The 22,475-nt window shown below is 42.9% G+C and overlaps 2 protein-coding genes across 2 annotated transcripts in view; one reads left to right on the forward strand and one right to left on the reverse strand.

The window, feature by feature from the left end:
- The first annotated feature begins 902 nt into the window (after positions 1–902).
- On the forward strand, positions 903–12,634 carry ppp2r1ba (protein phosphatase 2, regulatory subunit A, beta a). The gene is made up of 15 exons (XM_072674363.1): positions 903–1,054; positions 2,588–2,678; positions 3,376–3,476; positions 3,591–3,823; positions 3,991–4,138; positions 4,413–4,568; positions 5,716–5,830; positions 6,016–6,086; positions 6,914–7,048; positions 7,672–7,845; positions 8,205–8,265; positions 8,711–8,865; positions 9,209–9,351; positions 11,045–11,136; positions 11,235–12,634. The coding sequence occupies exons 1-15, from the start codon at positions 977–979 to the stop codon at positions 11,249–11,251; spliced, it is 1,770 nt and encodes a 589-aa protein (XP_072530464.1). The 5' UTR covers positions 903–976; the 3' UTR covers positions 11,252–12,634.
- Positions 12,635–15,621: 2,987 nt separating this feature from the next.
- The window catches only part of sik2a (salt-inducible kinase 2a), a 30,945-nt gene continuing 24,091 nt past the window's right edge, over positions 15,622–22,475 (reverse strand). The window contains exons 11-15 of the mRNA XM_072674364.1: positions 22,121–22,402; positions 21,492–21,640; positions 19,029–19,148; positions 18,529–18,623; positions 15,622–18,180 (exon numbers count right to left, since the gene is read on the reverse strand). Coding sequence (XP_072530465.1) covers positions 17,736–18,180; positions 18,529–18,623; positions 19,029–19,148; positions 21,492–21,640; positions 22,121–22,402 — 1,091 coding nt within the window. The 3' untranslated portion in view covers positions 15,622–17,735. The remainder of the gene's footprint in view (positions 18,181–18,528; positions 18,624–19,028; positions 19,149–21,491; positions 21,641–22,120; positions 22,403–22,475) is intronic.

The raw sequence follows: 22,475 nt of genomic DNA on the forward strand, positions 1-22,475 counted from the left end.
ACCACTGCATATCAATAACACCCAATAAGACCTTCTGTTTTAGAGATGCTGGAAATCACAATTGGGCCCTTGTCAAATTGGCTCTGTTTCTATGGAATCATCTTCTGATGGTGGTGAATGCAGTGTCAGGAGTGTTGGAGGAGTACTGGTTCGGGACTACTATAGAAGTATTGGTTTAGCATGATGAACGTGCACAGGTGGGCCACCAAACTCCAGTCTGCTGCATCACAGGTAGCAATGTTGGCTAAAAACGCCACTTTTAATTAATATAATGCTCATTTAAATACATAGCGAGACCATTACAGTGTACAACTCCATATACTGGCCCAGCAGCTGCGTCCCAAACCGCTGTACTACACTACACACAGACTATGATCATTACTGCACTGATAATGTAGGTGGGTGCTATTTGGACATACCAGCATGTAGGTCCTTAGTATAGTAGATTTTAATGCAGGCTAAGGATTAAATAAAGCATCCATTAGAGACTTGTAATACACAATATGGACAAAAATATTGGGACACCTGTTCGTTCCTTGTTTCTTTTGAAATCAAATATTATTTAAAAGAGTTTACACTGCTTTTGTTGGAGTTACTGTCTTTCTTGTTTCTACTAGATTCTGGAGCATTGCCGTGAGTTAAGCTTAATGTTGGGGGGCATTAGGCAGCATGGTGCCAACAGGTCCGTGCTTATCTGCTCCAGAGAGTCCTATTCTATTGGCAGTACTTCTCTCCAGAGACTCTACAGAGCCAGCTGTGTGAGTGTGCGTACAACTTCAAAGTTTCTGAAGGCATTTCTTAGAAGGGGTGTCCACAAACATTTGGACAGAGCGTGCAGTTGCTATGCGGTTGCAGTTAGGTCATTTGGGGCGCCGTGAATAAGGAGACCAATCGCCGCTCCGCGCTGCTCGTCTCCGGGCCGAGGAGCTAAAGCCCTTCCGCGGAAACCCCGCAGCAGCCGACAGCCGGAGACAAGATGGCGGGAGCCGACGGCGACGATTCTCTCTACCCGATTGCGGTGCTTATTGACGAACTGAGGAACGAAGATGTCCAGGTAAGTCTACGCTGCGTGTCCAGATGTAACGTACAACCTAAAAGCTGTGGCTAGGAGAAGCTTGTCCTCTGGCCTGGCCACAAACCTCGGATCTGTCATGCATTAGCTTAGCTTAGCTTAGCTTAGCTTAGCCTCACTGCGATAACACGGCTCAGCCGGCGAGCTAACCGCTAGCTAACGTTAGCCTGCAAACCGGTGCCGTGACTGACTTACTGAGTGGCTTAGTTTGCTAGCTAGTATTAAATAGCTTTTTTAAACAACTTTTTTTTATCTTTAGTTTAGTAAATGTTGACTATTTTGGCATGTTTTTGTGCTGACTTGTTAGCTAGTGCTAGCAAATGTTTAGTCGTGAGGGCTCGAGACCAGGATTCGGGTCAAGTTCTCATGTTTATGTTCGCCAGCTTGTTAAATAGGGTAATATTTAGCTAGTTAAGCTTAATATAACCCTATCAAACGCTCTAGTTTACTAGTCTACTGCCTTTATAAACCCACAACAGTCGATACAGCTGTTTGTGTTGCGGGAACAGCTGGATAACTTGAGCTGGGACAGGGTAACTAGCGATCCGGGTCCGGAGTGTGAGAACTCCGTCCCAGGATTTTGTTCCAACTGCCTGGGCAGCTCTGCGGCAGCCGCGCTGCCGCAGAGCTGCCCAGGCAGTTGGAACAAAATCCTGGGACGGAGTTCTCACACTCCGGACCCGGATCTGCCCCCATTGCTAGCCAGCCAACTGCACAGGGTTTAATGTAGGCGCTACTGCTGCACCCAACATCACATCAACAAACACACACTTTATACTTAGTTAATGTCGCCTTGCACGAAGTAATGTAAAGTAGCCATGCTGTTTGAAAAGCTGGCATAAGCCCTACGCATTTTACTGGTGATGTGGGAGTGTCCCGTGTGCCCCCCTACTCCCAAGTTAGATGGTCCTCTTCTGCAGGTGCTGAATGGTTTGAATAGTTTATTCAGAAAGAAAATGGGAAGCATTTTGAGAGATAAGGCTGGTGAAATCCAGAGCATGTGTTGCATGTATGAAACTGTGTATGCTGCCTCAAACTAAATGGTAAATAATGCATTGCCTCATTGGGGTGTCTTGTCAGGCCTACAAGAAATACAAGCAAACAGGGTGTCCGGACCTTTTTCGCTTGAGAGGCCAAGAACAACGTATGCAGTGGGCTTTTAAGAGGTTTCTTTCGTTGGGCAAGTTAGCGTAGGATTTCTGGGGATTCAAATCAAACGTCCCCATTGGCTGTTAAATTTAGGCAACCCTCCTGAAGAACTTACAGATGTATCAATCCATAACCTCAAACAGGCTTTACCATGAAATGCTTATGTGTAGGAAAGGATGGCAGCATGTATCACACTGTCATTCAAAAACTTTTTGGCCGAAGTCTGGATTTGTTGTTTTAACACGCTTGATATAGGCATAGAAGATTGTATTGCCTGCTCTCCTGGATCAGCAGGCTACGTCTGGCTTAACCATGGCCTTAATTGAATTTCTTTTAATTGTTTACTTGCCATTTGTTTCCACAAAGTTGCGGCTGAACAGCATCAAGAAACTCTCAACTATTGCCTTGGCATTAGGAGTGGAAAGGACGCGCACGGAGCTTCTCCCTTTTCTGACAGGTGAACGCTTCAGGATTTTTACCTGCCATGTCTGAAATCTATGTAGAAAACCGTTAAAACACATTAGCGTAGGGCATCACACAGCGAATGTCAGAGTAGACCTGCATCAGTTTTGGCTAGGGAAACTAATCTGGAAGTGGTATTGTAGCACAACACTTGGAGCCAATAGGCCACTGAAGTCTAATGTCATTTGATGCCATGCCCAATTAGGGACTCTTGGTCCTGGCTCAATTTCTTCATTACAAAAAATGTGTAACATAACATTTAAAATGTAATTTAATTTATTTATCGCGGTGGTGAAGGTGCCATTTGCATGATGGTCGGTTCAGTGTGCGTCAGTGTTAGCTCGCTTGTAGCAGCCTTAATGAGCTTGTTATTTTGAGGATCCAGTGACCTTCCTGGGAAGAATGTACACAAACCCAAACGTATTGGATTTGGAAAGTTTTTGTTTACCACAGGGTTTTAGCTTAGACCTGGACATGGCTTCAGTGGTCTATGGAATTAGTTGCATGCCACATTTTTAACTTTAGAGAGTTTAAATGTGTTTGTTAAAGTAATTGCTTGTGCACCAAATGGTTGATTTTAATAATAGTAGTAACCTGTTGATTGGTGTTTTTGGATTCAGCTTGTTATACTGGAACCTTACTTCAGCCCTGTTTTAACGTTGTTCATTTATTCTTTACACTACAACATATAGATACCATCTATGATGAAGACGAAGTGCTTCTTGCCCTTGCTGAACAGCTGGGCAACTTTACCATGCTGGTTGGAGGCCCTGAATATGTGCACTGCCTCCTTGTAAGTGTCCAATGTTGTTCATTTATTAGAACACTCCGTAACTGTACATAATGAAGCCTCTTCTAGTTTTATTACTCATCATTCCCTTGCATTCCTCTTTCCCTGTGTCCTCAGCCGCCCTTGGAGAGCCTGGCTACAGTGGAGGAGACAGTGGTGCGGGACAAAGCCGTGGAGTCCTTACGCAAGATCTCTCATGAGCACTCACCTGTCGACCTGGAGGTGCACTTTGAGCCACTGGTGAAGCGCCTGGCCAGCGGTGACTGGTTCACCTCCCGCACCTCAGCCTGTGGACTATTCAGCGTCTGCTATCCACGGGTCTCCAGCACTGTCAAAGCTGAGATTCGCCAGTTAGTAGCCCATTTGAACTCCATACCAGTTGATATTGTTATTTAAGAAATGGTTTAAAAAAACGTGTGTTGACTTGACATGTGTTGAAAAGACAGGAAAAAATTATTTAATACTAGACAGACTCTACGGATGGAGCTGAGATCTCATTAAATGCTGTCTTTTTCAGGCATTTCCGTAACCTGTGCTCCGATGATACTCCAATGGTACGTCGTGCTGCTGCTTCCAAGCTGGGAGAGTTTGCCAAAGTCCTGGAATTGGAATATGTCAAGAGTGACATTATCTCTCTCTTCACTGCACTGGCCTCCGATGAGCAGGTGAGCTTGTCGTGCCTTGTCAGACAGGTGTCTTTAAAGAATCCATATTGTGAGGCGACTGTTTCGCTGAATTAATTCACGCCTTTGGAAGCATGTAATTCTCCCATTCCTCATGGTTGGACACATTTGACTGTCACTTTGTCTTCTGTTATGTATGGCAGCAGAGTGGGATTGAAAATTAGCTTTATTTTAATACTTGTTCAATTTTAAGCATGTACCTTAAAGATGTGCTTGCTGTGCTTAGACTGCTGACCATATGTGGTGTTTATTGCAGGACTCTGTGCGTCTCCTGGCTGTGGAGGCATGTGTGAGCATTGCCACACTGCTGCCTCAGGAGGACCTGGAGACCCTGGTCATGCCAACTCTGCGCCAGGCAGCTGAGGATAAGTCCTGGAGGGTGCGCTACATGGTGGCTGACAAGTTCTCTGAGGTGAGAGAAAACTGCTTTTATCTAACTGCTGCCTGGTTAGGAGCTAAAACGGGTGGGCATCAGGGCCGGAGTCCAGCACAGTTTGCTGATTTTCCTGCTCTAACAGACCTGTTAAACCTGGCAATTAACAGGTGAGTTTAGCAGTAAAAGCATGGCAGGCATCCATCCCTTCAGGACCAGAATTGCCCACAGTGAGCTAGAAGATAAGACAGAAGACATGGTACACAAGACAGTTGTGTTAAAAACAACTGTTGCGTCTGGCAAGGGACAACTGTTCAGATTATGGTTTAGCCTTAGAAAATGACATTGAACAGGTTACTTGTGGCCTGTTCTGGTCAGAGTTGGGCTGGTACAGTCAGAGTAAATGTGGTCTCGAAAGAATTGGCTGCAGGGCAGACACTGTTTTGTGATAATGTATTACTTGTTTTCTCAGTCGTGTTCTGGATGTTAGAAGTGCATGGACCTGAAGAGTTTAGTCGTGGGTTTTAAAGGGAAAGGCTATTGGAGTAGCCTTAGTGGCAGATTTTGCTTCCATCCACTAGTGATACGTTAAACTCTTTCAGACTACTATAATGGCAACAAAGTCCCCAAGTAGTACGTCAGTTAAGCTTGTTTATTTATAAAGAGAGTGTGCTACATTGTTAAAGGTGAAAAGTACCACTTGCAAGGGAAAGCTGTTCAGTTAGCAGAACACATTTTAGCCTTAAAAGGCATCGCTCAACATGTGATTTAATGACTGCTGTTTGTGGCCCTCTGTGCAGTGATAAAGTCAGAATATATGTAATCTGGAATGTGTAGACTGCTGTGTTTTGTACACTGTTCTTCCTCTTTTTCTTTTCTTTAAAAATGTTATTTGTATTACTGTTATTAGTAACAGTATTGGTGGTAGCAGCAGTAGCAGCAATAGTAAAGGCCACATTAGTCTGTGTCAAGTGCTGTTGAAGCCTAAATGTTTTACAACAAATCAGTCAAGTTAAAAAGCATTTCTTTTGTACTAGGGCAGATGTTCAAGCTATTCTCTGTTATGGGGACAAGTGGCTTGCAAGAAAACTGCATCTAGATCCCACTTTAAATCCCATACATGTGTGTCTTGACATGAAAATGTTTTGGAACCTCTGGCATAGTTGGCTGTGTTTTTAATTTGCAGTTACAAAAGGCAGTTGGTCCAGAAATCACAAAGAATGACCTGGTTCCAGCCTTCCAGAACCTTCTCAAAGACTGTGAGGCTGAGGTTCGGGCTGCAGCTGCTAACAAAGTCAAAGGTAAATATTGCATCAAAGTTGTTCGCCTCAGTCTTGCCTTAATTCATCACTTAACTTGGGCAATAGGCTACTAGGATTACTACCCTTTGCAAACAGTATTGTTTTTATGATCAAGTTTATTTACAGTCTGCACATGTTTTAGCAATCATTTCTGCCTTTAATGTGTGATCTGTCTTGCTCATCAGAATTCTGTGAGAATTTAACGGAAGATAGCCGAGAGACAATCATCATGACTCACATTCTGCCCTGCGTCAAGGTATGTTATGCATGCAGTCGCCAGCCAACTGGATTACTAGACTTCAAAGTGGTTCTATAGCCTATAGGCTGTCCAATTCATATTCCTTATTATGCCAGTTCTGTTCTCCCCTCGATTTTTACCATGCTATATCCTTTATGTGACAGATTCCCCCCAAGCTTGTTCAGCACTCTAAAAATTTCCAGTTCCATGCAGTTTGTCTGGGAACTCGCAGCTCTTTTATGGCACTCTGGCTGGCAGCTAACACTCTGACTCAGCGTCTGTCCCTCGTGTAAGCAGCTAAGACCTAAACAAGATCAAATTAACCAGACCCACTGTGTCTTAGCCTTGATCTTCTGTTAACAGAAGGAAGACAGGACTGATGGCTTGAATGTAGTTGACACATTTATACTCATTAAGAAGTATTTATTTGTTTGTTTATTTATTTTGTTTTTATTAGAATGTGAATCCTTTTTGGAATTTATTGAAGTGGCAGTCAGTATATATGCCAATATCATGGAGTTCCTTTCATTACTTAAGCAAAGTGATGCTGAAAACGACCCATATACCCCCGGTAAAGTTTTGCTAAACCCACCATAGGGGAGCAGCTTCCCTGTTGATTCATATGGTCCCTCGCCCCCTCCAGTGTGCTGTGCAGCAGTATGATTCATAATTACAATTAAACTGGATAATGTCTGTAATTACAGGGTTTAGTGCAGGGGTAATATTTCATTTAGTCCTAATGACTCATGCAGTTTGAGTTGTGGGGGCTGTTAACGGTGGATTTTACAGCTGTCAGATATCTCATTAACACTCCAGAGTCTTGTTTTGCATGCATGTGTCTATAGGAACTGGTTTCAGATACGAATCAGCATGTCAAATCGGCACTGGCCTCCGTGATCATGGGTTTGTCTACCATTCTGGGCAAGGACAACACCATCGAGCACCTGCTGCCTCTCTTCCTGGCACAGCTCAAGGATGAGGTAAGACCTTAGATCAGGCTTTTTATTTATTTATTTATATAATTAAATGCATGTTTTTGACCTGAACCAGATTTCAGTGAGATGATCTGCGTCATCTTCCAGCCACAGATGAGCATGCTGTATAACTGGTCACTTTGATCCTTTAGGCCAGCGGGAAGCCTTGAAGTGAGGGATGAATAGATGAGTGCTGTGCAGTTTTCTCCTATTTCATCTGTGCAGGGCTCTCTTTATTGCTCCCTGCTGGCCTGTGCATCTACATTGTTCCCTTTCTTCTTAGCTGAGTCTTTGAACGTGTCTCCTCTCTCGCTCGCAGACTGAACAGGCAAATAGAATAAAGGCTACTCATACTGTAATAACGTTTACTGATCTGTCAACCAAGTGAGAACTTGAATCTAATTTTGTTTAGTTTGTGGGAGGTCCCTGCAAGGACTCTTCAGTTTGTTGCCTTATAGCTACTTAAGTTATGCGTTTGTTTTATACTGTGATTGATTTATAGAAGTTACTGTATCATAAAATTTAAAATTAGTTTGTATTTCTCGAAATGAACCCCTCCCCCTTTTTGTTTATGGGTACATCAAGTTTAATGCAAAAGCATTCTAACACTCTTCTTTTTTTTCTTTTAGTGTCCAGAGGTGCGTCTGAACATTATCTCTAACCTAGACTGTGTAAACGAAGTCATTGGGATCCGCCAGTTGTCCCAGTCTTTACTTCCTGCTATTGTGGAGCTGGCAGAAGATGCCAAGTGGAGAGTGCGGCTGGCCATTATAGAGTACATGCCGCTCCTTGCAGGCCAACTAGTGAGTCTCTTGCCTGTTCTCCTGCCTGGTTCCTATAATGGGATTTATTTTTCTGTGCCGGTGTTTTTTTTAACTGGTATGCTGAAAACTGAAGTGTGTTTACATCAGCTTTATCGTAAGCAAACATTTACCTCTAGCACATTCAATGGTAATGTATGTTAATTTGATGCAAGTAAACCATATGTCATTTGAGTAGCTGTCTAATCTCTAATTCGTGTTTGGTCCATCTTGTCTGTAGAAAAGCAGTTGAACTGGGATGGTCTCTTTCTTTGGTCCGTTATTTTATTGTACACTGATTGGGCTAGTGGGGCTCATGAATATAGATTGCTGTGTTTGATTGCTTTTCTCTTTCTCTTCAGGGAGTGGAGTTCTTTGACGAGAAACTGAATTCTCTGTGCATGGCGTGGCTTGTTGACCATGGTACGTGAGCGCCAAGTGACCCCAGTGCATCATAATCATAAAGCTGAGTGACTGAGTGAACCACACAAAACAGCAGCGAAGTGGAGATTTTCTCCCAGTTGCTTCCAAAAGAAACATCCTCACCTATGCGTCTCCCTATACTTGACATTGGTTATACGTTAATCTGCAGTTTGCAAGTGTAATCTGTTGTGCCCATACTGGCGTGTGTGCACGCGAAAGGGAGTTGGATTTTGGCACAACACCCCTTCTTTTTCATCTTCTGTTGTTTAATCTGTGACTATAGCCTGCCTAAACTTCCTGTAAAAGCACCCTAAAGAGACACAAGTTGTATATTAAGGTCATATTAAATACTTAGTTATTGAAGATAGTTGCTGAGTTTCCTCCTTTGCTTTACATGCTAAATTGTCTGTTCACTGACTTGTTTTCGTGTGTGTGTGTGTGACAGTGTACGCCATCAGAGAGGCAGCTACGTGCAACCTGACTAAGTTGGTAGAGAAGTTTGGAGCAGAGTGGGCTCAGAACACAATCGTACCCAAAGTGCTGGGCATGGCCAATGACCCAAACTACCTGCATCGGATGACCACTCTCTTTTGCATCAACGTGAGTCTGCTGCTCCTGACACGCACATGCTCACTGATTCACCCTTGTAGCGGTGAGAAAGCAGTGTGGTTGCTATGGCAACAGTGCAAGACCTAGGGCCGGAGTTGCTTTTGGGTAGTGGGTAGTTGGGAGCTGGGTTAGAAACCCTTGTTTCTATGACTAAACGGACAAAGAACGGAAGTGCTGTTTAAAGCAATTAAGCCGTTATTTGCTCCAGTCTGTGAGCGACTCTGCGGTTTGTGTAGTCACCATTGCTGTGTGCCCAGTGACTAACTCTTCACATGAGCAGACCCAGCCAGTTTACATAGGCATTAAAATGTTTGCATGTGCATGTGTCTTTCAGGCCCTGTCAGAAGCATGCGGCCAGGAGATCACCACCAAACATATGCTTCCTGTCGTCCTGAAGATGTCCAATGACCAGGTGGCTAACGTGCGCTTCAATGTGGCCAAGTCTCTGCAGAAGATTGGCCCTGTTCTAGACAGCAAGTAAGTCTTCCAGTATCTTTCAGAACAGGGGAAGGCCACAGCTCTGCAGAGTTTAGTATTCTAACACTGCATCTTGCATTCTCCGTTAGCACACATTTAAAAGTGATTTTAGCTTTACTTGTAAACTTATGTTGCATAGCAGTGAAGTCAAATGCTTTGGCATGTACGCTATATAGACAAAAGTATTGGGACCCCTGCTCATTCACTGTTTCTTTTGAAATTGAGGGTATTAAAGAGTTTAACCTGCTTTTGTTGGAGTAACTGTCTCTACTGTCCATGGGTGGTTTTCTAGGACATTGAATGATCACTACTCCACCTTATCTGCAACTCATCCCAAAAGTATTGGATGGAGTACCATCTTTCCAGCGAACAAAGAACAAATTATACCCCTCTAGCTCACGTCTGTCATCGGACATGGTGGCATTAGGCATTGTGCCAGTAGGTTTAATAGCTGTTGTACCCCTGCATGTACAACAGCTGCTTCAGTGTCTTTGTTTTACTGAAAGCAGCAGGAAGGTTTTTTTTTTTTTGGCGATCTCTGTCTAAATCTCTAGTGCCTGGAAAACAGGAGATAAAAGCAGTACCTTCTAGGTAGAGTCAGTTCAGTCGAAACTCGAAGGACCCACGTTTTCTGACGATATGAGTGTTGATCCTAGGGATCCTAGAGCGCTTCGTTCTGCTTACTGGTACTGAAATCTGGCTGTGGTGGTGACTGAGACCTCAGTCTCCCTTGTGGTGCAGGTGTTCCCAAACTCAATCAGCCACAGAGTGAATTAGATTAGGCACTGAAGTAGTGAAACAAACTTCCCCTGTTCCGAAGAGTCTGAGAGCACAGTGTTCAAACGCAGACTGAAGACCCACCTCTACCGAGAATACTTGGGCGAATACTAGAGTACTATGGTCTCCATATTGACTTGTGTTTAGTAGTGTCTGAGCTTAGAGGTATCTATATATTTTTTTTCTGTTCAAACTAGCTGAGGTTATTCTTGAGTAAACAGTGAAGCACTTTTCTAAGTCGCTCTGGATAAGAGAGTCTACAAAATGCCATAAATGTAACTCTTAGCCTTAGCTGCAGGGGAGGCCCTGGGTTAAGGTGTCCTCAAACTCCCCACACCGGCGGTATGGCTGACCCACTCCTTTTGTGAACACTTTCACTAGCAAAACAGGAGCCATCGTGAGCTGCTAAGTTGGGTCTGCTGGTCTTAATTTGTCACTCTAGAGACTCTTATTCTTTTCTGAGCAGCTGGTCGTGTTTGAGTCACAGACTTAAAAGATGAACGAAAAACAAAAATTGAAAAAAAACTGAAACCTAAAGCATGAGTTGATAAAACTAAAGTAAAACGTGTCAAATGTGACAGTACGTTTTACCATATTTACTTTCATTTTCAAAAATAACCATCTATACCTCCTGTATATTCCACTGTCTCTGTGAAATCCCTCACTGTTATGCTATAGTTTCCAACTTGTTTGCAAACTGCAGAAAAACTAAACTGCAATATGTTTTCATGAACAAATGCTAGCTGGTATTATGCCGTATTGTTGCTTTATCACCCTTCATTATCTGCAGGGCTGTAGCCAGGTCTTGAGTTTTTACTCCTTTTTTTTATTTTTTTTGAATAAAAGGTTTATTATAATTATTATTATTATTATTATTATTATTATTATTAATGAGCTTTTATTATTTTTTCCACAGTTGTTTGCAAGCAGAGGTGAAACCAGTACTGGAGAAACTAGCTGCAGACCAAGACATAGATGTCAAATACTTTGCCCAGGAGGCCATAAGTGGTAAGAGGCCGCAGTGAGGATGTGTTGCAGCCGCACAGCTGTTTGATCAATTCTTTCTGAGGTCACTGCTCATTGTGTTCTTCTCTCTTCTTCTGTAGTTCTTGCCTTGGCCTAGAGGAACTGCTGCTGAACTCCTTTGCCATCTCAAGCTGACCTGCACCATACTGATCGTCATCAGGATCATTCATTGGACTGTTTTTTAAAGAGGAGACGTGTTCAGTTTGTCCCTCATGTACACAAGTGTCAGTGACAGATCTGCTGTTACAGAATTTGGTTTGAGTCTGTCTGTCTGTCTGTCTGTTTCTCCCTCTTGCTTGCTTTCTTTCTTTCTTTCTTTGTCTTTCGCGCTCTCTCTCTCTTTCTCTCAGCGTTGAATGATCCTGAGCACCTCACCCCATCTCACCCTTCATTCAAACTACAGTTTGGCTGGCTGACACACAAACAGCCTTTCCCCACCCTTACACATCATCTTTGCATTTTAGTAGCTCACACCTCTTGCTACCCTTCCCCCAGTGGGCGGCACTTTTAAGTGTAGTCTTAGTGTTTAATGAACTGTTGAGATAAATACATGTAAGATTACAAACTATATACCTATTTGGGGGGTGGGGATGATTGTGGCGATCATTATCTAGAGGCCCTGTTATAACTGTTTCCTCTCTAGTTTCTGCGTGCTATGAACAGAAGCATATGGACAGTTAATAATGATTCAGAGCTTGCATGGCTTGCTTTGAGACTTGGCACCCCTTCCTCCACTTCGTGCATGTGGATATCTGGACTAATCATAGCTGACAGTAGAACCGCCGTTAGCACTTAGCATTAAGCTCGTGCATTCCATCCGTCTTAAATGGCTGTGAACATGTTCAAGCCCAAGTTCTTCAAGACGTTGGCTGCAGTGTTTCCACACAGTGCTGTTTTGCTGTTATAACCTAGCTCTCTGTTAGAACTCCAGATCGAATGGTTATGATCTAAAAGGGACCATTGCGAATGATGCCTTCCCCTACTAAGAGTCATAATCTGGAGAAAGCTTCTGCAGCTCCTTTCTTTCTCTGCCAATTCTCAGCCGTTCTGACACCAACCATACTGCACATTATACATTTTTTTTTTTTTTTTTTTTTTTTTTTTTTAGACATTCTTGTACTTTCTTCTGTTCATATATTTGTTTGTTTATATTAAGCAGATCTCTAACGCTTTTGTCCTTTACTCTTAAGCTTCTGCATGTTCAAATGTGAACTCCACTGCTGTAGGTGTAAAGCCTTATTAGCAAGAGAATGGACGATTATGGGTCAGTTAGTCCGCTCCCAGACAACACGTTTCCCCTGTTCTTAATACGTCTGCTTTGCCAGTGATGCCTACTTCTCCTCAGCTTCACGAAAGCAGAACCCAGTCCTCTTTTGTTGTCGTGGTTGTTGTCAGAATGTGCTTTTTGGTTTTATATGAATGTGAAGCCACACCGCCCTCGAAATGGAGGGGAGGATCAATAAAGAACCTGACAAACGTACTTCTCCCTCGCCTGTATGAACTTTCTTGATGGCTCGTTGCAGCCTGAAGCGCTGGCAGAATGTTGCTGCATGCAAGCATGGGTTACTTTATTCACCTTGTTTAGGTAATTTGCTCAAAATTCAATTTCTACTGTCACATTGTGTGAGATGTGAAGGAGTTCAGAGTTTATTCTCAGGCTTGGGAATTTGATGTGCAGTTGGGGTACAGCTTTGTCAGTTGTCTTGTTTTTGACACTTTTCTGTACTGTTGCTCTGTGTTCTTGTAGATATAAAAAAAAACCCTCATAAGGAATTAGAACCCTGCTGTTTAAATCCTGATGAAAATTTTACAGAGAATGTTATCACGAGTTTTCTAAGCTTGGATCATTTGTTATTTTTAGAGATCAATTGCGGCTGCTGTTTTTTTTTTTGTTTTGTTTGTTTTCTGGACTGCAGTAGGTCTAGCGGAGCCCTGGTGAGAGCTTCACGACTGCCAGCAAAGCTTTTGTTCTGACAAGGCCATTACGAGTCTGGTGTGGATTGTGTGGCAGCCGCTGTCGTGCGTGCTGGCGAACAGCTAGTCACTGCTACATCACGACTCACCTTTCGAGTGTCAGCGGTGCTTTACTCATCATCAGCAGGGGAATTCAGCACCCTCCTGCTGCCTCAGCTATTTAAGGAAAACTCTTCTGGCTCCAGCTGCTCGTTTGACCATTAGCATTGCTGCTTTGTGGGGTGGTGGTTTATTTATTTTTTTATTTTTTATTTTTTATTTTTTTTTTTTGGCCCCCCTTCCTGAGGGTTTTTAAATGATATTTTCTGAGGCTCTGACCGACACTGTAAAGCTGTTCTACAGACTAGGGTTCTGGTTTTGAGGTTGGGTGTAGTGGCAGGTTTGTGGCAGATTGCCCTCCATCAGTGTACTGTACAGCGAGCTATAAGCCAAGGAGAGGGCGTTTATAGTGTAATCTGATTTACGGATCAGAGCTGTCTGGCTGGTTCTGGTGGCTCAGCCTGGCCTTAATGATGAGGTCCAGGGAGTTCTCTAAAGCGCACCTACAGCCAGCTGAGCATGTGCCTTTCTGAGGCTCGGGTTAAAGAAATGGTCCCAAGCTTTTGTAGAAGTTTTCAGTCTTGAAATAATTTATTCCTAAAGTGAAATATTAGGCAGCTTTAGTGAGCCAATAAGAATTACAAACTTTAGATCGGTGTCTGAATAGATAGGGTTTTTCTTTTCTCCTTTCTCAGTAGTAGAAAACATTGCCGCTGTAGCTAATCAGACCTCTGAATGTGTGTTCTCTTCGATTTGGCCAAGAGACTGTGTTTAACATTTGCATGCAACTGTATGACTGGCATCAACAGTATCTCTGAATTACCCCCCCCCCCCCCCCCCTCCTTTTTACACAGTCCTCAGAAATTTAAAATGCTGGGTAGGATGCTGTCAGACGTGGAAAATATATTGACTAAGTGACTGTACCTTATTACAGTGTGGAAGATTTGCTTTATTATGTGAGCAGCAGTGCATAACTGATGGTTAGCAGAACATGTAAAACCTTGAGGCGGATGGACCATGTAGGGCCCCACCTCTGTCAGCCAAGAACACAAAGCTGAGGCTGCAGTGGGCTCAGGCTATCCAAAACTGGATAACTAAAGACCGGTCTGATGAATCTGCATTTCTGCTGAAGCACGGTCTAGGCTGGTGAAGGTGGTGTTCTGGCCTTTTGAGTATTGATTATGATCATGAGCATCCTTTCATGACCACAATTTACCAATATTCTAATGGCTACTTCCACAAAGCGAAACACTTCTCCACTTTACGGGCCAGTGGTGGCTCAGCGGTTCGAGCTCCGGGCTACTGATGACAGGGTTGTGGGTTCGTTTCCCGGGCTCGGCAATCTGCCACAGTGGGCCCTTGAGCAAGGCCCTTCACCCTCTCTGCTCCCCGGGTGCCCAGCAATGGCTGCCCACCGTTCCGGGCACGTGTGCTCACTGTCCACTGTGTGTTCACTGCATGGATGGGATAAAAGCGGAAGCTAAATTCAATGTGTGTCCGTCGCAAATGGTCAATGTGGTTGTTTAATGTCTAAACTGGTTACGTGAATGTGACTGTGAGTTCAGTGCTCCTCAGTGGCCTTCCCAATCACCGCTTCTGAATCCAGTATCAACCCTTTGGGATGTGGTAGAGCAGGAGATTTACAGCATTAAAGTTATGAAATATATATATTATATATATTTGCTATGTTCCTAAAAAAAGCTTATAATGTATATAATTACATAAATATATATTTTAATACTATCTTTAAGGAGTATTGATGCAGAATAACTCGTGCTAAATTGTGCTGAAGGGTGTAAAGCACAACACTGCAGTATTGATTTATATATAATGTACACTAAAGAAGGTAGAGTCAGAAATCAGTACTGAAGTCAAGCTAGCATGACACCCAGCCTTGAAAAATTAATTTACTGCAAATGCAGCAGTCTTACATAACGCAGCTTTTACTGCTGTTAGCTTTTAATTTAAATAATTATTGTAAACATATAATGGAGGAGATTGGCTATCTAGTTAATAGGTAAAGGAAGGACCTGTACAGTAAGCAAAAGGACATGGTGTTGCTTGCCTGATCTTGTGGTAGTGCTCTATGCTCCATAGAAGCCCGAGGGAGGTTATTTATTTCATTTTTTATATCTTCTTAAAACAAGTTTCGCTAATTTCATTAGGAAGTATATTTAAGTGAAAGATCGGCAAACTAAAAAGGGAAAAAACACTTAATGAAGTGAAACGATGTTCTGCTTAAAACACAGACAGATCGGAGAAGTGGTCCTTCAAGTATAATTCATCTTTTCAACAGTCCCCTTTCATTTACCCCTTGTTGAACAATCCCAACTTCCCCCTCAGGGATCAACAAAGTGCATGTCAGTCTATGCTACAGGTGGTGTATTGGCTGTGTTTAGGCTACCAGACAATATTTTATGTTTATATTTCTGAGAATGACAAAACAGAAACCAGTTCTCTTTAACTGCAATCTCTCAGGTTTAATACCAACAAAGTATAGCCAACAAAAGCTTGACTACAAACTCTAACAAGTCATTAATGAGATCTTTTTCTTTTGTCCTGAAAGGCATGAAATGGCACAGACAAAGTAAACACATTCACTACCGCCACCTGTTCTAGACGTCAGGACTATTACTGTAGCCTCGGATATTGCTATTATACTTCTGGACGGTGTATAATATTGTCGGACCGTATCAGTATCACATAGCTTGATCTGATCCCCCTAGAAGCCACGTAGTGGAGTTGGAAGGAGGGCATCAGAGGGGCTTTGGTTCCATGAAGAGGTCACTTAACACTATTCCCCAACAGGAAATTTCGCAGGACGTTAAAACGTACATTCTTAAAAAGAAAAGAACAGAAAAGAAAGGAATAGAAAGGCACGTCACTAGAACACTAAAAAAGGTTTCAGGAGAAATCGTTACAAGAGTGCATCTAGCAGCCATTGTGCAAGAGCATGTTCCAGCTCCTTGCTGCTCACTAGGAGCGATTCTAAACCCCGAGTGGTTTGCTTTTGTCCATTCATGAATGAGTCGAGCCTAGAAACGAGACTGCTAGAACTGCAACCAGAGAGTTGCAGCATGGAGGGAAACTGAATGGGCAGATCTACCGTTTACCATTTACAGCTGTTTAAAAGTACCTTTCTACGAGAGGTCTCAATATTTACAGCTGTTATGATTAGAGTACGATTGACTCTTGGGTAAATCTGAACAAAAAAATGACAACCGTTTAGGAATATAAAAAAAAAAAAATCTGTCAAAGTTACAGAACATTTCAGGGAGAACATATTGCTTTAATACTGATGCAAAAGACTACTGTAACTGTGCTGCGATGTGCTTTCTGATTCCCTTTGTGCTTCATGAGCTAAATACTTCTTCAAAGACTACAGGTCTTACAAACAACAAAGTAAAATCATTTATACCCTGGGATCGGGTTTGGGGGGAGAGGGAGGTCTACGGGGTCAATAGGATTAGACATTATTAACACCACACCATCTTATTTGTCCCTGAGGGCTCTGTGACGCATGTGGCCCCTCCTTGTTAGTTATCCTGAGATCCAGCCCCAGTATGCCCCCATTTAAACCAGTAGAGCAGTGGTCGCCAACCTTGCTCCTGGAGATCTACCGCCCTGTGCGGCTTGGCTGCGACTTTAATCCACCACACCTGATCCAGCTAATTATTTGCTGTGCACCAACTGTATACTAAATAATAACACTGTGTACACTAATAGCATGTATAAGGGCGAGTGCCGACTCCGGGAACTACCATACTTTAAAAATACCAGTTCTTTAAAACCATAAATAGTGTTGTTCTTATGTAATGATCTAGGCCCAGTTTCCCAAGTGCAGATGCTTAGTTTTAAGATAATGCAACTCGTAGAGTGAGTGCTCCGTGTGATGCTTGATCGATCAGTTACGAATCAGCTTTGTGCTAAGGTGCTTTTGGGAAACCTGTCCATGCTTCTGCTTGACCTTATTAGCTATTTAGCTTTTGGGCTGTAACAGTACAATTCATAGTATTGTGATATAATGACCACCATACTAGTCTGAAAGTCAGATCATGAGCAAACCTATTAGCTTGTGGCTAGAGAATTAGAGCAGGGCTCTATAATATCTACTTTTGTTTCAAATATTGTGCTTTTATAATGTGGAATGTTGTAAGACTCCTTATTATTCCCTGACTTTCATGAATCATTGCAACCCTTCCATCCATGTCATGTTTTTTCGAGCTCCTCACTTTCCAGTTTGCACTGGGCTGTTGAACGGTAGAATTTCTTTAACCTCTTAGCTGAATGTGGTCATTGTTCTTACACTGTTAGAATTCTATCTACACTGACTTTCACTGAAAGTTAGGAATTTAGTCAGGAGGTTTAGTAGGAAGTTGTCATGTTGGAGATTTTTGAGTTTACTACATACCCTACATCCAAAAAACAGTTATTAGCGTTTAGTATACAATTGCCAATGGTTGTGTTCAGCTGAATTAGGTGTGTTCAGTTTGGGTTTGAGATGAAACCTTGCAGGGCAATACATCTCCAAGAAGAGAGATGATGTTGATGGCCACTACAGCGGAGCTTCAGTTCACCAGCACACAGCCGTGCTGGGCCTCCACAGTCTCCATCATCTCGCAGTCCATGTAGGGAGGCTCTGGGGCAGGCTGGGCTGCTTTGGTCCCGCCCTGGCTTGGAGGGAGCGAGGACGCCGGAGTTGGGCTCCAGGCGTACAGCGGCTCAGTGGGGGTGGATGGGGTGTATGCGGAACGGCTAAACGTGGGGCAGTCTGAGGGAGAGCCGGCTGAGGGGAAGAGCAGGTCCGGGCTGTAGGGGAGTGCAGGAGTGCCAGGCTCCAGGAGTGGCGTGAGGGGTTGGGTCCTGGAGAAGGGTGGACTGGACAGTGGAGTGACGTGCTGGGGGTCCAAGCACTCCTGCGCCGATGGGTACTGGTCCTCAGCCAGTTGCATCTGGTGGAAGTAGGCCTGTAGCTGTGACTGCTTCTGAAGATGGAGCCTCTTCTGCTGGAGTCTGGTAGTGGGTTTACAAATGTTAATGGCACATTTCCATGGAAATCAGATCTTGTCAGTTTGCTTTAGAGAGTGAGCCAGGGTTTATTATCCTTTACCCAAAATGTAATCAGCCACGGCAAGTTTGTGATGTAGGCATTCGGTTTCCAGATCGGTGTACATATGCTGCTATTACTTTGTTAGCTACCTTGGCCTACATCTCCAGTGTAAAACTAAGTAAACCAAATCTTAACCAAACTTGTCTTGGCTGACAGATTACAGTTAGAACCATATTTATTTTCTCAAACGGTCCCTCTAATAATTAGCAATGTTCACGGTGTTTAAAAAATAAAGTTCCTTTTGTCCTGACCTGTGTTCCTGCAGCTGTTGCTCCAGCGTACGGGGTGCAGGCTCCTTGCAGAACATCTGGCCACTGCCAGGACCGCTGGCCAGCAGACTGGCCCTCTGGCAAAACACACATCCTCATTAACCCGACTAGACTACTGTGCTCTCCAATTTAATCTGTTTGGTCTAATCTGCAGTTTAATTTGGAAGGCCAAACCCGCCTTAGATTATTGCTTACCCAATCCACCCAAACTGAATTCTGAGTCATTGCAGGTTGTTGGCCCTTATTATAAACGACAGAACGGGATCTTTCAAAAATACCACAAGACCTGAGATGACTAATGTAGGTTAGTGACTCGTAAGTGCAATTTTAGGAAAAGCCCATTACTATTTTAACATACTATTGTAACCTCTGACCCTCAAAATTACTCTGTAGTGCTTTGCTTATATGCAGTCTAGGCTTCGGGAGAGCAGTTATTACATTCTGAGGAACATGTTTACCAGTTCAATGCAGAGTGAGAATACCTGCAGCCTTTGAGCGAGGTACTGGGTTTCTAGAGACTGTCTTCTGGACAGCAGATAAGGATGCATTTTAGTTGAGAACGCAGTCATATCCTTTCCGCTGTGAGACTGATGTCCATCACCCTGCAGACCCAAACAATATGGGTCTATAACAATATCCATCATTTGTGAACTTTAATGCAGCTAAATGTATTACTAATCTGACTACTAGAAGTAGCTACAAACATTTGGACATACAGTGTAACTCAAGTGAGTGCTCACCTACTGTGCAAAGGAATGGACAAACACTAACATACATAGCACACAGCACAGACAGTTGTGTGCTAGGCAACTCATTAAAGCCAACATGTTTACTTTTAAATGTTAGTTTTAAATGGTTTATTTAATTCATTGTGGTTTAGGTAAAATGATCTGCAGTCCACAGATAATAATAAACAGATAAAATAATCACACATTACTATATAACATTAGCAGAAAGTATTTAACATGTGTAGCTGATGGGGCTAGCTCTTTGCCACTGTTTCTACACTCCCTCTCAAGTCAAGCTGCAGAAAGAAACGTCCCTTGACCCATTAAAGAATCTGAATAACCCTATAATATGCTGGAGGGGAAGTGAATCAGGCTTCCCACACTGTGTTTGAAACCATTTTTCAGGACTTTTCCAGGTAATTTAACATAACTTCCATACATGACAACATGCACACAATTAGTGTAATAAATCCTCTTAATATCAACTGCCTACCGTAATAGTCTACAGTAATAGTTTGTAATCGTTGGCTAAAATATCTGTCAGTCAATAGCTCAACCTTTCCAGGATTACACAAATTTTTAGGACATTTTAGCAAATCATTTTTTTTTATACACACATGGACAAAATTGCTGGTACCCCTCAGTTAATGAAAGACAAACCCACAATGGTCACAGAAATAACTTGAATCTGACAAAAGTAATAATTAATAAAAATTCAATGAAAATGAACAAATGAAAATCTGACACTGATTTTGAACCATGCTTCAACCGAGTTATTTTAAAAAATAAACTCATTAAACAGGCCTGGACAAAAATGATGGTACCCCTGAAAATAATGTGACCAAGGGGACATGTTAAATCAAGGTGTGTCCACTAATTAGCGTCACAGGTGTCTACAATCTTATAATCAGTCAGTGGGCCTACAGGTAGTCACTGCGCTGTTTGGTGACATGGTGTGTACCACACTCAACATGGACCAGATGAAGTGAAGGAAAGAGTTGTCTCAGGAGATTATTATAGAAAATTATAGACAAGCATGTCAAATGTAAAGGTTATAAGACCATCTCCAAGCAGCTTGATGTTTCTATGACTAGAGTTGTACATATTATTCAGAAATTTAAGATCCATGGGACTGTAGCCAACCTCCCTGGACGTGGCCGCAGGAGGAAAATTTATGACAAATCAAAGAGAGAGAGATAAATACGAATGGTAAAAAAAAGGGCTCAGAAAAACTCCTAAAGAGATTAAAAGCTTCAAGCTCAAGGAACATCAGTGTCAGATTGCACCATCCGTCGTTGTTTGAGCCAAAGTGGACACCATTGTTGAAAACAAATCATAAAAAAGCCAGACTGAAATTTGCCAAACTACATACCGACAAACCCCAAAGCTTCTGGGAGAATGTCCTATGGACAGATGGAACTTTTTGCCAAGGCACATGAGCTCTATGTTCACAGACGGAAAAATTAAGCATATCAAGAAAAGAACACTGTCCCTACTGTGAAACATGGAGGAGGCTCTGTTATGTTCTGGGGCTGCTTTGCTGCATCTGACACAGGGTGTCTTGAAACTGTACAGGGTACAATGAAATCTCAATACTATCAAGGGATTCTAGAGAGAAATGTGCTGCCCAGTGTCAGAAAGCTTGGCCTCAGTCGCAGGTCATGGGTCTTGCAACAGGATAATGACCCAAAAACACTCAAGAATGGCTAAGAGGAAAACATTGGACTATTCTGAAGTGGCCTTCTATGAGCCCTGACCTAAATCCTATTGAGCATATTTGGAAGGAGCTGAAACATGCTGTTTGGAAAAGGCACCCTTCAAACCTGAGACAACTGGAGCAGTTTGCTCATGAGGAGTGAGCCAAAAAAACCTGCTGAGAACTCTCATTGACCATTACAGAATCGTTTGATTGCAGTGATTGCCTCAAAAGGTTGTCCATCATTTCTGTCCAGGCCTGTTTGATGAGTTTATTTTTATTTAATTCTGTTGAAGCATGGTTCAAAATCAGTGTCAGATTTTCATTTGTTTATTTTGATAGAATTTCTATTTATTATTACTTCTTCAGATTCAAGTTATTTCTGTGACCATTGTGGGTTTTTATTTCATTTACTGAGGGTTACCAACAATTTTGTCCACGTGTGTAGCTGGATAACAAGCCTCTAAATTTCCATGACATGTGAAAACCCTGTGAATGCAGGGCATGGTGAGTATCTTTGCCTGGTGCTGACGTTCCAGGAGCTCCAGGGGTTTAGGTTGGAAGTTGGAATCTCCAACTCCAGATCCAAGCACCATTTGGGCCTTGTTGAGCTCCAAGATACCCTTGGTCCGTGCCAGATTCTGGAGGTGCTGCCGGAAAGCTACCAGACCTAGAAAACAAGGAGAACACCGGGCATAAAGGAACAGGTGTAGTTCTGCAGCTGTTGTGAGAGATGGACTTTTTCATAGTTTTTATGACTGCCTCGACTGCTACTAAACTGAATCATCCAGAGGTTTTTTTTTAGGATTCAGACTTAATCATCATTAATGGGAGGTCAGGAGTCAATCAGAGTGAGTGTCATTTGGCGTGGGCTGGAAAAGGAGGCACTACAGGGTTCTTCAAATGAACCGAGAATAGGCTAGCACAGACTGACGCAAATGGCTTTTTATAGTAACTGCATATGAATGACAGGGAGAAATAAAGCAACAGAGAAGACTGATGAAGGACTTCAACAGTAGTATATATTAAATAGTCATCTATCTACCTATCCTTCAGCCCATTTACCCATTTGCATATCTATTTATCCATCTACCTACCTATACACCCACCCTCCCACGTATCTCATTACCCATCCTTGTGACAGAACTACCTTGTGTGAGAGAAGTGTCGGAGGCTCTGCGTCCTTCGCGGAAGTTGGTTGGTGAATGATTATGAGAGTCCCGTCCCTCTGAGCTCAGGGCCTGCAGGGTGGGGTTAGCAGGCTTCATGCAGAGGAAGGAAGGCTCTGCTTGACTGGCAGGGGTAGCAGCCAGTGTGCCTCTTTGAAGCAGAGTCTCTTCAGGCAGGCTGAGGTCGCTGTGTGTTGAGCCCATATCGTATTCTGAATCCATACTGCCAAGAGATGGGTTCAGGCCCATGGAAAGTAGCTTCCCTGTGACAAGGATAAACGTATTTACAACTGTTCCACTTATAATAACTAGTCCCTACACGTGTTGGCATCCCAC

The sequence above is a fragment of the Salminus brasiliensis genome, chromosome 1, assembly GCF_030463535.1.
Source record: "Salminus brasiliensis chromosome 1, fSalBra1.hap2, whole genome shotgun sequence".
In the NCBI taxonomy this organism is placed as follows: Eukaryota; Metazoa; Chordata; class Actinopteri; order Characiformes; family Bryconidae; genus Salminus; species Salminus brasiliensis.